Source organism: Pyxicephalus adspersus, chromosome 9, assembly GCF_032062135.1.
Source record: "Pyxicephalus adspersus chromosome 9, UCB_Pads_2.0, whole genome shotgun sequence".
Taxonomy (NCBI): Eukaryota; Metazoa; Chordata; class Amphibia; order Anura; family Pyxicephalidae; genus Pyxicephalus; species Pyxicephalus adspersus.
Genome location: NC_092866.1, coordinates 45,806,499 through 45,822,712, shown reverse-complemented (window position 1 = coordinate 45,822,712; position 16,214 = coordinate 45,806,499). Strand labels below are relative to the sequence as shown.

Sequence of the window (16,214 nt, the reverse complement as noted above, 5' to 3'; positions counted from 1 at the left end):
CTATTATTATTATTATTATTATTAATAATAATAATAATAATAATAATAATAATAAAAATAATAATAGTGGGCCTGCTCTGGTGGTACTGCCTTGTTGGTGAGAACAGCTCACGGTACTGCTCTGTTAAAAGTTATCATGGTATAGCTCTGTTGGGGAGGACAACTGACAGGTGCTCCCCTGTTATAAGTAGAGATGATAATGGTATGGCTCCCATGGTGAAGAAAGATAAAGCTACTGTTTGTTTGGTAATCAGCACTGATATACAGCCCTGAATGTTGAGGACTTGTTGATGGAACTGTACTTTTGTTGAGAAGCACTGATAGTACTGCTTGGTTAGTAAAGGGATCTGGTTAAGTTAAGGTGCGTACACACTTCCAATTTTTATCGTTCCAATCGAACGACGAACGATCGATTGGGCAAAAAATTGTTCGTAAAAAAGTAACCAACGACGCCGACGAACGAGGAAAGTCGCTGGAAACGAACGACCGGACCGACGGATCGGATTGGACGACGATCGTTGAACATCGTTCGTGTGTACGGTCGTTCGTTGATCGTCCATGGTCAGAGCATGCGTGATGAACGAACGTCCGTTCACTTTCCTGTCGTGCACATAGTTCCTCTATCGCTCAAACGATCGTATCTATTGTGTGTACAATATCTACGAACGATCGTGTCGTTACCTCTATGTGCAGGATCGGTGCTATACGATCGTTCGTATATATCGTGCATGAACGTTCGTCGTTCGTTTTCCAACGATAATAATTGGAAGTGTGTACGTAGCTTTACTCTATTGGTGAGAGGAGTTGGTGGCAATACTGTTATTCAGAAGGTATGTTGATGACTTCTCTATAGGAGATAGGAAATGGGGAGGGGGATCTCCTTGGTGGTGAAACTGTTATGTTGGAAAGAATAGATCTTATCTATTGGAAACAATGGGAAAAGGAATATTCTGTTAGTATGGAGACCTGGTGATACCTGGTTGGAGAAAAGTAATATTACTGCCATGTTAATAAGTAGAACTGGTAGTACCTGTCTTGTTAAAAAAAACGGTAGCCATTCTGTTCAGTTAGCGAGGAGAGCTGGTGGCACAGGTATGTTGGAGAGGGAAAGTGATGGAACTGCTTTATTAGCCTGGAGGACAGATGGTGCTTGTCTGTTGGAAAGGAGAAGTCATTGTATTGTTTTATAACTGAGTGTGGGAGCTTTGTTCGAATAAACAGACCAACATTCTGCCAGGTGGATTTCGTGCTTGTACACTATACCTTTAAAAATGTATTTTCATCTGACAGACTCTTCTTACCATAATGCTTTCCCTAAACTTAAAGGCAAGTTATAGACATGTAAGCATTTTGCTTGTTAATTGTCAGGACTAAAATTCCTTGTGCATTAAGTAGTTTGAGACTCTCAGGTCAGTTTACCACATTCTACTCATGTTTCTATTTTGCAGCCTTCACAATGGCATTGTAGAAGGTATTCTTCCTACTGACCACCACACTGTCATGAGCTGTGGATATAGTAATTATAGTAAGGGCTCCATGAAGGCCTAAAAGTTATTTCAAGGAGTTCCTCTGTGTTAAAAAGGTTGAGAAACTCTGATTTAAATAGATGACATAAATGATAGACAAAGAAACACATTACCCTCCATTCCTTATTTCCTGTCCGAGATTTAATTGAGGAACTTCTTGTCTAAAAGGAAACAACTGCTGTGCTTTTTTTTAGATATCACATAGTGCTCTGGGAATCCCCAGTTACATATTACATTATTATTATTTTGTATAACAAAGATTGGATATGTACATATGGCAAAAACATATCACCATAACAAATTAAATGCAATTACCCAGATCACTTGTGTATCATTTTAATTCTGTTTAATATATTTAAAGTTACCCTTAAAGGTAACACAGTAGCTTAAATACTACAATCGTGATTCTAAACACGGTAATTCAGGTGTAGAAAATGATTTATTAGATTCCTATATCTTCCAGAAGTCAAAGGTCTATCCCACCAAAATACCTATTTCTGCTCCAGCTTCACATTTAATGTTCCAAGAAATATAATTCAGAAAAGAGAGCAAAATACTTATTGTAACTGATTGTCGTTCCAAGGGGTGGAAATATTTAGCAATAATAAAGCTTTCACATTGAATATCCTACTTTCAGTACAAAAAGAAAACACAGTAGTAACAGTCTTTTGCCATTACATTTTTATTATAGAGTAAATAGACAGCAGATGGGTTTCAGTTGTTAGATTGGCTCATTTTCAACCACGCATGATCAAAGGGATACTAAAGAATCCCAGTGCCATTAGGATGATCATAACGATGAACCATATTGCAGTTAGGATACAAGTGACAATGTTCAGTGTGCGGGCTTTGCTGCCGTAAATTATGGCCCCAAGTCTGTCACCCATTCCCTTGCGATCTCTTGACTGTAGAGGAAAAACATAAAAAAATGAAATATTAGAATAGTCCAAAGTTTTAATACACACCCATTAGACTAATGTCTTCATATACATGTCTTTAAATGATCCAGCCAATGTTGGCATGAGAGATTGCATTAGATTGTTGCAGTTTGTGCAGATTCCCCCAAGCCACCCAATCTTAGGGGAGAATTCAGTGAATGAAATTTTAGTTTCCAGGTTGATTTTGTTCTGTCAAGACATTCCCTTTATTGATTGAGGGTGTCTCTGCAAGTAAATAAGTAAAGGGGAGCTAGGAGTCCTGCAAGAATAGTAACTCAATTAGTGCCAACCCCAGGTAATGGGTAATATTAACCTCTCTGGTGGTCTGATTATTTCAGTATTTTTAAATGTCAAAGTGGGTATTTTAAATTTCCTACCAGGTCCTGCCCCCCAGGACACCGCCGCTGCCTGCTCACAATGCTGGGGATGCAGATGCCAGGGGGGCACCCTTGGGGACCAGGTAAGCCCTTTACAATTTGAAGGGTGATTCGGGGTTACCACTTTTGGTAATGAAAATTAACCCCAAGCCACAGGAATACCGCCAGGGAGGTTAAGCAAAAGAAAGATAAAAAATGGGTTTTTAAGTTAAGCACACAAATATTTTACTGTGAATCAATATATGTTAATCACACTTCAGTAATAAATACAATATCCAAACATAAACTTGGTTTAGCCCAAACAATGGTGCTAGACAGATTGCTACTATTTGGCCAGAAAGTGCGTTATAAAGACTGATTGCTCATAAAAAGTCCAGACAATCAATTGCAGCTGTCCTTACGTCCAGCCGCATTTCGCCTTTAGAAGGCTTTCTCTGGGGTATTGTGGCAAACTTTGTAATAGAGTGTTCCAGTATAAACTATGTAATGAAGTAATATCCATCAGAGTTTGCATACGTGATGACAGTGATAACACTCATATGTGAATTGTGTTAATGAAACCCATTCAGATAAATTAGCTACCATTGAACCAGAACAGATTTTTGAGAATGAATTGCTTCAACATTAAAAGCAGCCAAAGAGGTTAGTGAGGGCTTTGTTTTAATTTCTTTATAATATAGAAATATTTTAATGCCTATATTTTGGGAAGCCTATGGGGCTGTTATGTGCGGGTGTTTTTACAGTAGCATTAGAATGCAAACTTCTGGTTGCTGGAATCTCAGTAAATATACTTCTGTGAGGGAGAACTTTGGTTACTTGAAGTCAAAGGTGGATGTCGATTTGCTGAGTACACATGTTGGATACTGCAAGAGCAATAACTCCCTGGCAGAAACGTATGCATTATACAGAAAAAGTTGAATTCCCAAAGCTTACTCCAGAATATTTTCAGAAAGAGACATTTTTTTTTACAGTTGAATTCAAATACATTTTAACATGACAGTAATATTAAGCAGAACAGTAAGCAATCTAACAAACAGAGTTCCCTGTGGTCTTTAAGTAATGTAGTGGCCAAAAGGAAATACTCCATTCCGGTGCGTGCTGGGTTGAATACAGATCTCTATAAAAAATATACATCTGTGTTTCCCAACCAAGGTTCTGTTGGACCCTAGGGTTTTCCCCAATGTTGCTAGGGGTTTCTTGAGCAATGAGTAATTTGTGACTTCCAATTCAGTTACCACTGACACTAAGGAGTGAGCCCAACAGGTAAGCTTCCAGCCTTAGAATGGGCAGTGGTATGGCATTAACCACATGTTAAAGTAAGGTAAACGTCATATTTCTCAATGGAAAACCCATCGATTTGTAATCACAATTTATACATTTCTCTAATTTAATCCAATGTGAAAAATGTGGACTTTTGACTCAAAGTTAGGAAAATCTTGAATGAAGATATTTATAAACAGACCCCTATGAGTTGTTTGATAAAACAATGACTACAAAAAGTTCTAACTGTCATAATAACAATCTTTTGATCTCACCTTTACAGAGTACACGAGAGCGACAAGCCCCAGGCAGCAGCAGTTCATGTACAAGGTGCTGAAGATGGACCACACAATGTGATCTTTGACCGTAGACGTGCCTTCAGCAATGGTGACAACTGTAGATGTTGGGGGGTAACCAGGAGCATTGTAGGCTGGCATTCCTGCTTTATGTGGGTCATAGCTGTAGTTAGCAGCAGTGCCTTGCATTGCTACTTTAGGGTCTTTGGAAGCATGTGGGTATGCAGTATCCATTCTGTATGAAGAGGTAGAGATGAGTACTTGGAGCCCTGATGGTGTTAAAGAGAGGTTTTATATGATGGAAGAGGAAGGGCTGCATTTCACAAGTTCATAATTAGTTTAGCATCTGGTTCCAGGAGAAAGTGTTTCAAGATGTAACTGACCTGGAATTTATAATCTATACCATAATGACTATCTCTTTCTCATTCCTGCCTGTTAAATCTACTGGCATGATTCAGTACTGTAAGAACTATATCTATTTCTCATCTGTATTCTTCATAGGCTCTCATACTGTTCTATACCGTAAAAACTATATTTCTTTCTCACCCATCTTTTATATCTTCTGTTAGGATTCGGTACTGTAAGGACTAGATCTCCTATTCACCCCCCTGACCTTCATTGACAGATCTAACTTTTTCCACTCTAGAAGAAATGGCTCACACCCATTGTGCAGCCAGCTGATAACAAACCCAGAGACATGTCATAGGTACAACAAGACAACAATTACAGCAATGGCTCCACATAATATATTATATATCATCCTTCTGTATAGCAATATTCCATGGTAAGCTTCTCTTTGGCTAGAATTAATGTTGATGGTTGAATATACAATATATATTTATTCAATACATAAATAGATCTATGTTTGAAAGGTTGGTTTTATTGAAATGTTTGGTGCCGTGTAATATGTTGGCGCTATCAAACTAATGTATATTATTAATAATATTATGGGAAATAACAAAAACCTAAACTTGAAACATGTACACCCATCAACTCTTTGTCTGCAAATTCTTGTTCGGTGGCTTGTATGATCCTACATAAATTCTGAACATTGTACCATTATGTACTTTTAAAGTGCACCTAAGCCTAGACTATGGAGAAGTATGGATTGGGAAGTAGTTCACTCAATGGGAAACTGGAAACGGTCTTCAAATGCACTTACCTACTCCTTTAAGGCCAGGTGTGGCTGAAACAGATAATGGAGTGTGGCTGCTTCTAGTCCTGCAAGATGTTCCAAATAAAGGATATTTGTGTTAAACATTTGGTCTGTCCTAATTTTGGTGCTTTTCCTGTGCCAATGAGAGGCAATGCTGTGCTGAAGGGTAAAGGAAGTGGTTTTGACCTGTGTGTATGTAAGTATGGTTTATACTGAATATGTAGACTTTTCTAATTGCACATGTTGCCCTGAGTGTGATATCAGAATGTGCTAAAACACAAGTAAAATGCTAAAGTCCTAGTTCACAGCTACTTAAAACTATAGATGGATAACTTCTATCCTCCAGCTGATTACGGTATTTACCTTGCCTTTACCTTTTAAATGTTGAATGTCAGCAGTGCTAAGAGAGGTGATTGTCAATAGTAGTACCCTCTCGACCAATGAGCTTCTATCACAGCCTCTTCTAAGGTTTGGGTGAGGGATTAGCCTCAAAGAAGTTTAGTGAACATAACTAAAAACAGTTCTTGCTATGCTTGACCATTTATTATCGCCTACAGCTACTTCTGGATGTAAGGACAAATCCAACAGAAGATAAAATTTGCTGGCGTTGCAGAAAGCAATCGCAGCACACCAATTTAATAAAGTTCTCCAAGACTGGAGAGGATAGATTATCATTACAGAGCCTGGGTGATCCAGAAAACCTAGAATGCATCTGGTCCAAAATTGAAAACCTATGCAAACAACAAAAAGCAAATTAGTTTTAAGAAGTCTATTCCAGATTTGCTGGATTACCCAGGTTATCCCATGATTGGGCCTGATTTATTAAAGCTCTCCAAGGCTGGAGAGGATACATTTTCATCAGTGAAGCTCTGAGTGATCCAGCAAACTTGGAATCGAATTCCTCAAAGTTGTTTGCTATTTATTAGAAAATGTTTTGAATCTTGGACCAGATCTATTCCAGGTTTGCTGGATCACCCAGGTTCACTGATGAAAGTGTATTCCCTCCAGCCTTGGAGAGCTTTATTAAATCAGACCTATTGTCGATTTTTTCTAGTATTGAATAACTCAGGTCCAGTGTGTGCAAAGTGCAAGCAGCTAAGGCTTTATACCATCCAAAAAGTGCATACATCACAAATAATTTCCAAGCTAACGTCACTAATCTAGAAATACCAGTGTAAAGCCATAATTATAAAACACTATATGTCAAAAAAAATGCTAGAGATAAGGAAAACTAACACAACCACCAATTTTAAAAACTGGTAAGGTGCAATATATAAAAAGTTTTTAGTTGAATTTAGCTAAACTTTAAACAGAGGGAGTTTGGCTACAGCTACGTAGAGATAGATCATTGCTAGATCATTGTCACTGGAAACAATGAATAGTGATCATCTCAATTGACTGAATGCATGATCACTGTACAGACAGCACCATTCATTGTATGGAAGCAGAGGACAAACGGGAATCCCAGCATGTTCTCCCTATAGGAAACAGCAGTGGTCATAATAGTTGGTCATTTCATAATCCATCATTATTATTAAACAGGATTTATATAGCGCTAACATATTATGCAGCACTGTACATTAAATAGGGGTTGCAAAGGACAGACATACAGACAGTGACACAGAAGGAGGAGAGGAACCTGCCCCGAAGAGCTTCTAGGAGGTGAAGGAACAATCTACGAGGTGAGGGAAGTAACACACAATAGGAGGAGAGATATGTAGTGGTGGGTAGTAGTGAGGGTAGGCAACTTTGAAAAAAATGGGTTTTACAGATCTTTTAAATGAGCAGAAAGAAGGAGCAAGCTAAATGGGGACAAGGAAGACCATTCCAGAGAGTTGAACAGCTCTAGAAAAGTCTTGGAGCCGTGCATGTGATGAGGTTATGAGTGAGGAAGTCATTAGGAGGTCATTGGAGGAGCGAAGAGAGCGGCTGGGGGAGTATTTTTTTAACAGGTCAGAAAGGTAAGTGGGACAAGAACTGTGGGGGGATTTGAAGGCAAATCACAGGAGCTTGAATTTAATTCTAAGGTGAAATGGAAGCCAATGAAGAGAACTACAAAGAGAGGCAGCAGAAGATGACCATTATAAGGCATCTTTAGGCAACATCAAACATCTGTACAGGCATTCGTCTAAGGCAGGCATGTCCAAAGTCTGGCCAGTGGGACAATTTTGGCCCATGTTCAGATTTCCACTGGCCCGCAGCTTCTGTCATGAAATCAATAATATGCGGCCCGCCAGCACTGTTGATCATAGTATAAAATACAAGGGTATACAAAGCAATTTTGTATTTCATTAGAGTTGATAACAGCTTTGCAATTATCGGCCCGCTACTTGGCAGGCATAATCAACAGGACAGGAGTCCCCATGTGTGCACAGGGAATCCCCTACGTCATTATAATGGGCGTGTGCTGTGCGGGACCCACACGGACCATGTCCACTCTGATTCCAAGAACATGCTCTGCACAGAGCCCGCTCTGACACTGAACTCCGTGCACAGTACCGCGTGTGCTGTGCAGGACCCGCGTAGACCACGCTCACACTAACCCTGAGTACGTGCTGAGTGGTCGGCCCGCACACATTTTCACCTCACCAAATCTGGCACTTTTTGCTAAAAGTTTGGACACCCCTGGTCAAGGGTGATTATTATCTAATGTCTGTATATAACTTCAAAGGAATCTATTCACTCACAGATCATCATGATGAATAGAGAAAAGAGAAAAACCTGCAGCAAGAAGGCGTCTAACACTAATTAAACCCACATTTAAAAATAAAGAAAATGTCAAGAAAATGTCATATGTCATATTTTGGCAGTCTTTTTCTGCTTTATTTATATCAAATTGGCCTGCACCCCATGTAATATGAAAGGTATTTTCAGCCTTGTTTAGCACAATAGTACAAGAAGCAATTAACCAAGTACAAAGTACACTTCTACTCCATAGCAACCCATCATAATTCATCTTTCACTTATCTGATGACAGTCAAATGCTTTTATTTTCCTATACTTTCCGCCTTGTGTTTGCTGCTCACAAGGTTCTACAGTCACTAGTTCAGTTTTCTTTATAGTCCAAGCCATCTTTTTATGGCAGCTTTCAGTTGAACAAAATTATAAATAATGACAGATACGGTGATCAGGAACCAAAGTATAGTCAGAACTGTGGAGAAGATATTTAAATAGCGGGCTTTGGTGCTGTATTGCTGGGCTTCATTTTGCTTTCCCTTCACTTTCTGGTCCCGAGACTGAAAGAAAGAACAAAAATTTTAAAAGGGCAACCACCAGAAACCTTATATTGGTAATAGTGTATTTGTTGCTAATATTTGTGTTAATTTTTTATTAATATCATTATCATTATTATTAATAAACATGATTTATAGAGCGCCAACATATTACACAGCACTGTGTTAAATAGGAATACTAAAATCATAGGACTTGAATTGATTTGCAGTAATTGCATGAAGGTGTGTCCATTAATTACACAGATTGTAATCACTAGTTATTGTTTGAATATAAGACAAATTGATAAAGTGTCATATAAACTGTAGGGAACGTGCTAATAACACACCTTTTATCATTATATGATGACAATTTAGTGATTGGACACAAAGGTTGACCTTTAGGCACACATAAAAGTATTCTTTATATAGTAAAAATATTATGCATTGGTAATCTGGGCTGATAGATGTACTGGTATGATTCAGTATTGTAAGAACTTATATGTTGCTCACATTTGTTCTTCATAGACTCTCATACTGTTCTATACCGTAAATTTCTATTTATCTCTTTTATATCTTCTGTAGTTTTTCTATACTGTTAGGACTATATCTCTTATTCCCCCCCTGTCCTTCATTGGCACATATAACATTTTCCACTTTAGAAGAAATGTCTCACACCCAGAGTGCAGCCAGCTGATAACAGACCCAGACACATGTCATAGGTACAAGACAACAATTACAGCAAAAACCCCACATAATTATACTTTAGCATCCTTCTGTATAGAAATCCTCCATGGTAAGCTTCTCTTTGGCTAGGATTAATGTTGATGGTTGAAGATACAATATATACATATATTCAATACATAAATAGATAGATGTTTGAAAATTTGGTGGTATATAAATGTACGGTGCTGCATAATACGTTGGCGCTATATAACTACTGTTTAATATTTTTATTAGTAATATTAATAATAATAATATTCAACAACTTTTTATCACATTTTCCTTTATACCTTTCAGAAACTTTTTTTTCTTCAGGGGATAAGTTAAGAAAGTGCACACAAAACAAGAACAAAAACCTCACAATAATATTCATTTTATTCCATGATTGTTTTGCAGAGGCAAAGCTGTAGCTAGAAATCAGTGGGCCTCCAAAAAAAAAAAAGGATCTGGCCTACGCCAATGCTGTCTCCTTCCTAGGACCTCTTTTTGATAGTTATGCGCCTGCACAAAAAGAAATAAATGCAACTAACATTCTGTACACTGAACACATACAATGTACACAAAATACCCCAAACGACCCATGTCCTGCACTGTGTTTCCTATGCCAGTTAGGACTTCTCTGTATCTCAACCTTGTCTTCCTGCTCTGTTCTGGTTGGTGGGCTAAATCCAGCAGATTTGGCTGCCTACAAAGCCAGGCACAATCTTCCTCCCCTCTACCTGTGCCCAAGAAGGGAAAATAGAGGTGACGGCACAAGCAGTAATAAGCCCCTAAAAGGGGCAAAAAATGTCAGCATCCCCGATAGTAGTAATAGTTACACCCCTTGACCAAGATTTTCTTTAACAAGGCATCTGGCCATATCAATACGGACAGAATCCACTAACATTGCCTAGGTATATGAGGCTATGTGGTGCAAACCTAACTAACTTATCCACCACAAGTTTACATTTTATTATCACCTTTCTAAATATAGTTTGAATTTAAAAAGATGTTGAACTCTCACCTTTACAGAAAAAATAAGTGCAATGAATCCCAGACAGCAAAAATTCATGTAGATGGTATTAAAAATAGACCAGATTATGTGATCCTGCACTGGAGGTTGGTCAGATGTTACGGATAACACTGTGGATTCCGTGTGGCCACTGCCAACCTGCAATGGGGTCATCTCCACCTTTAGCAGTTCATTTTCTTTTCCTTTGCCTTCACTGTCGCAGTAAGTTAGCATTTTAGAAGAGGCCTCCATGTGTTGCTGAAAGGGTAAGTCATTATCGCAAATCTCCATTGTCACAAGAAAGAGAAGAAAGCTATCAGCTTGTGGATGAAACCTTCTGCAGGACTGTAAGAGCAAGATCTGTTTATGTAGATTGTAGAAGAGGGTGGAACATCACAACACAAGTTTATTTTACTATTAGTGTTTAAAGAATCCAGCAGTCCTTTGTAAGGTTTTTCTCTAGTGTAGTTTGCTGAGCTTCCCGCCTCTGATGATCAGACAGGTCATTGTGAAACAGTGTAAAGTTTAGAAGATAACAAAGTAAAATAAAAGGGAAGTATAAGACAAACAGAAAGTAGAACATTAATGAACCTGAACTAAGGTAAGGGTAGGTTTTTGTAGGGTTGTCTCACGCCAGATGTATCCCTGAGCATTTTGGTATATTGTTCCCTAAAGATAAATCACATAGAAATAATAAATTGATGTGAACATTATAAGTAAAATTAGTTTAATATGGTAATGTCATTTCAAAAACCATTTTCAGGGTTTTAAATCTGCAGCTTTCAATTAAACAATATCTGTTTGTCCTGAAATGAAGGTCCCTGTTCAAACATTTTCCGGTAATGCCACCCTCTTAAAAGGAGACTGCAAATGGTTGTATCAACACACATGGCTTATGGTTGTCATCATCAGTCAACCTGTCCTGAGAAACCATCGCTGAAGTTGCATGCATGTAGAAAGTAGCTGCATAGAGGCTGTAGCAATGGGGTGAAGGAAATTCAGAGATATATACTACTTACAGATGCAGACTGGGCAGACCTACCAGGGCAACATGGGGCCAATACCAAGACAGTGTGGGTCTTATAATTCAGTTCATCAGCTCATGTCTTTATCCTGCTAGGGCAAGACAAGGAGAGGAAGCCATCTTCTGAGAATGATAAGATCCCAGGATCCCATCGGCATGTAGCCAATATGGCCTTCTAAGCCTAATGACTTTATTATATGTTGCATGCTACCATAGGGGGTCTGTGTAAGTCCAGCTGTTTTATTTTCCCTGGCATCCCCAGACTGGCCAACCATGGACACAGTAAGCAACTTAGTGCACTCCTCTGCCATTCTATAACGGGTATCTCAGCATGTCCTTATCTAGTAGATTGCTGAATTGTGGCTGCTGTTTACCCATCAGAACTGATATTGATGCTTTGATTGCTAAATTTAAGACCAAACATTTATCATTAAGTCATTGCTTTGTTCCATCAACATAAAAACTCAACACATTTCATGGTAAAACTGCTTCTTCAGGAATACAGGAAGTGAAACAGTGTTAGAACATGCTGAAATGGGAAATGGATAACTGTGTAAGGCAGGCCCTCAAATACAATAGCTGATGTCCTAATGGGTTGGTAACTATAACACTGGGGAGCACATTTTTTGTTGAGTTAGATCTTACATTTATTTTACTAATTTTTGGATGATGAATCCAGAAATGCACCAAGGTTTTCAGGGAAGTTAGAAAGATGGCTATGAAGTAAAAGCTCCTTGATGCTCATGTTGCAACCAAGCATTTTGTAGCTCTCCAAGAGTTTCTGGACGATTTCTGTGCAATTATTTGCTCATGTGTTTCCAAGAAAGTCTTTGACAATGGCTTTGAATGATAACCAAGCATTCGTTTTGACTTCTGATATTGTCCTGATGAAATGTTCATCTTTGATGAGCTGCGGAATCTGTGGGCCATTAAACACACTGGCCTTTATTTTTTTCAAATGATACGCTAGGAAATGCCAAAATGAGGTACTTGAAACAGTCTCCTTTAGTTGGCAAAGCTTTAACAAACTGCTTCATCAGACCCAGTTTCATGTGCAGAGGCAGGGATATAATATTCTTTCTATCAACAAGTGGCTCATGTAGAATGTTTGGATCACCTGGTTTTAGGGCAGATCTTGGAGGCCAGTTCCTTTCCACCCAATACCTCTCACAAGCTCTGCTGTCCCACATGCACAGATAACAGGGATACTTGGTGTATCTGGGTTGCTGACCAAGATAGAAGCATACCATTTTAGGGTCAACACAGATGACGCAATTGTGTAGGTGATATTGCAACAACTCAATGACTCTCTTAATGTCTGCATATTCTTCACAAAGAGAAACTGAATGGCATATTGGGACTGACCCAAATATATATTGCCATTGTGAAGGAGGACACACTTTAAGCTTCGCTTTGAGCTATCGATGAATAGTCGCCATTCAGTTGAGTTATAGATTGGTATTCCCAATTACTCCATTAAACCAGGTATGTTTTGGCAATACATAAAGCCACTTGTTCGTTCTAAAGTACTGCAGAAATGCAATTTCTATTTCCCTGGTTCGAAAAGTACAATAACTTTGTTCCTTTTTCAAGATAGTTTTTCTCATGCATTCTTGATGCTATCTGAAGCCTTCTTCGATAGTGCCAAATCACTCAGCTCATGCTGATAAAATCCCTTATGAACAGAGTCCTCTTCAACTTCAAACTCTTTATCATTGTTGTCACCTAGTTCATCGCCATAATCATGTTCTTCAAGAGAGGGTAGTGTAACGAAAACCAGCACTGGGATTTCATCTGAATGAGCCACTGGGCGTAAAGCCGATGGTAGACTAGGATACTCTATGTTACATTTATTTTTCTTGTTATATCCTGAAGTTTTCACTATACAAAAGTAACAGTCACTGAAATTATCTCCTGGCTCTCACCAAACCATAGGTATACCAAATGGCATCTTATCAGGTGTTCCCTTTGTCCACATTTGTAAACCATCGACACACTGTTTGCACACCTTATGAGGGGCCCAAGACTTATCTTGATCACCAAGTTTAACTTTAGAATATACCAAATAGGCTTGCTCTACAAATGTGCTGATGTTCGCCCTTTGACTGGGAATGGTGAAACTGTCCATGATATAACAAAATGAATCAGGGTTGTTTAGGCACTTACGACGAGAAACAGCAGAGCCAGACATGATCTGAAAGAAAGGAAATACGTGTGTAAGTAGAAAAATAAATTTTGCTTATTCACTACGTAGAGCAGCGCACAACCTCTGACCACACTGTCCTGCGTGTAAATGAATAGCTTATACAAATCCATGGTACAGTAATCGCATTAATATAAATGGTAAAGAAAAAAACTGACGTGATAGAAGAAAACTAACTACACTTTTAGAATCAGCATACCTATTTTAGTGTAAATAAGCTTAAAAATTGAAGTCAGCAAAAAATGTGTTCAAAATTGTTCCCCAGTGTTATATGTGTGGTGTTTGTGTGTGTTTTTCATTTCTCTTTCTGTTTGCTCCTTTACTTTTAGATTGTTTCTTTCCCACACTAGAACATATCACCAGGGACAATACAGACACTTTCTGTGGTATTACTTCATATGTCTGAAATTTTCAATGTGACTAGATATTCTTCATTTGACATTTGTTTCACTTCAAGCAAGAAGCGGCAGACAGGAAAACCACAGTCAAACAACAAAGATGTGCTATGTGACATTTCATGTTGGTTAGTCTTCAAAGTGGATGAGAAAAGGTCTAGCGTAACTATAAAAAGGTTTCCCTACATCAATTCTTGCAAAAAAAACACAATTTACAAATTACAGAACTGAGCTAGAAATACTACAACTTCTGGACCTTTGAACTCTTCCTGTGTTCCCCAAAGGTCAAAGCAGATGTTTAAAGTTGATGGAGGATGGGGTCCCTATGAATTAGTATATTGTTTGGCAAAGTTTTGAAGACACCCATAATTTTGAAACATAAACAGAAGTTTTATGAAGAATTCCCCTACACACACAAAAACAAAAGCTAATGCTTGGAATTTCAAAGGGTCATGGGATGTAAATGACTTCTACCACCTGCACCCAAATACTACTGGGGTAACTGTTTGTCGGAGGTCAGATAGCTGTAGAGGCTGCAGCTTGTCCCCCTTGCTACCACTTCAAATAATCTGTGCTTCCCTACTTTTTTTTAATCAACTTTGTGAGGTAGGGGTGGGGGTAGTCAACTGAAGAAAGGATGAGAAAATGAGAAGGGACAGCGAGGACTAAGGAGTCAGTCGGCCCAGAAAGGAAAGGGGAGAACAAATATGGATAGAAAAAGTAAGAAGAGGGAGTGTGAGAAGAAAGGATATAGAAGGATATTAGGATAAAGAATAGCAATCCAAAGGAAAAAGAGCAGATAGATCAGGGGTAACAGGAAAAATAATCTAATACAAGATCCCATACAGATCCCCTCATGTACTGAAAAGCAACACAGGTGATGGCCTAAGTAACTGGATATTGCATCTTTGTTAGACTCTTAAGGTGCAGATGGCTTCTTGGTCAGTTAATTACACCAGGGAACAATTTTGAACAAATTTTTTGTTGACTTCAATTTTTAAGCTTTTTTACACTAAAATAGGTATGCTGATTCAGAAAGTGCAGTTAGTTTTCTTCTATCACGTCAGTTTTTTTCCTTACCGCCTATATTAATGTGATTGCTGTAGCGTGGATTTGTATAGGTTTTCATTTAGGTGGAAGACAGTGTGGTCAGAGATTGTGCGCTGCTCTATGTAGTGAATAAGCAAAATGTATTTTTCTCCTTACAAACGTATTTCCTTTCTTTCAAATCATGTCTGGCTCTGCTGTTTCTCGTCGTAAGTGCCTAAACAACCCTGATTCATTTTGTTATATCTGTGGCAGTTTCACCATTCCCAAAGGGCGAACATCAGCACATTTGTAGAGCAAGCCTACTTGGCATATTTCAAAATTAAACTTGGTGATCAAGATAAGTCTTGGGACCCTCATATGGTGTGCAAACAGTGTGTTGAGGGTTTGCGGATGTGGACAAAGGGAACACGTGATAAAGTGCCATTTGGTATACTATGGTTTGGTGAGAGCCGGATCATTTCAGTGACTGTGTTACTTTTGTGTAGTGAAAACTCCAGGATATAACAAGAAAAATAAATGGAACAGAGTATCCTAGTCCACAATGCCCAGTGACTCATTCAGATGAAATTCCAGTGCTGGTTTTCATTACACTACCCTCTCTTGAAGAACATGAATATGGTGATGATTTAGGTAACAACAATGATGAAGAGGTTTAAATTAAAGAGGACTCTCTTCGTAAGGAATTTGATCAGCATGAGTTGAGTGATTTGGGACTATCAAAGAAGGCTTCAGAACTTCTAGCATCAAGAATGTGTGAGAAAAAGGTACTTGAAAAAGGAATGAAGGTATTGTACTTTCGAACCAACCAGAGAAATTGCATTTCTGCAGTACTTTAGAACGGATAGTGGCTTTATGTATTGCCATAACCTTGGTTTAATGGAGGAATTGGGAATTCCAATCTATAACTCAACTAAATGGTGACTATTCATCAATAGCTCAAAGCGAAGCTTAAAGTGTGTCCTCCTTCACAATGGCAATATATTTTGGTCAGTCCCAATTTGCCATTCAGTTTCTCTTTGTGAAGAATATGCAGACATTAAGAGAGTCATTGAGTTGTTGCAATATC

General features: G+C 38.5%; 1 protein-coding gene across 1 annotated transcript; it reads right to left on the bottom strand.

Annotated features, from left to right (window-relative positions):
- Window positions 1-2,198: 2,198 nt before the first annotated feature.
- LOC140337932 (interferon-induced transmembrane protein 1-like) lies at window positions 2,199-11,086 on the bottom strand. The gene is made up of 2 exons (XM_072421808.1): window positions 10,489-11,086; window positions 2,199-2,431 (listed from the first exon to the last, which is right to left on the bottom strand). The coding sequence occupies exons 1-2, from the start codon at window positions 10,765-10,767 to the stop codon at window positions 2,264-2,266; spliced, it is 447 nt and encodes a 148-aa protein (XP_072277909.1). The 5' UTR covers window positions 10,768-11,086; the 3' UTR covers window positions 2,199-2,263.
- Window positions 11,087-16,214: the final 5,128 nt, after the last annotated feature.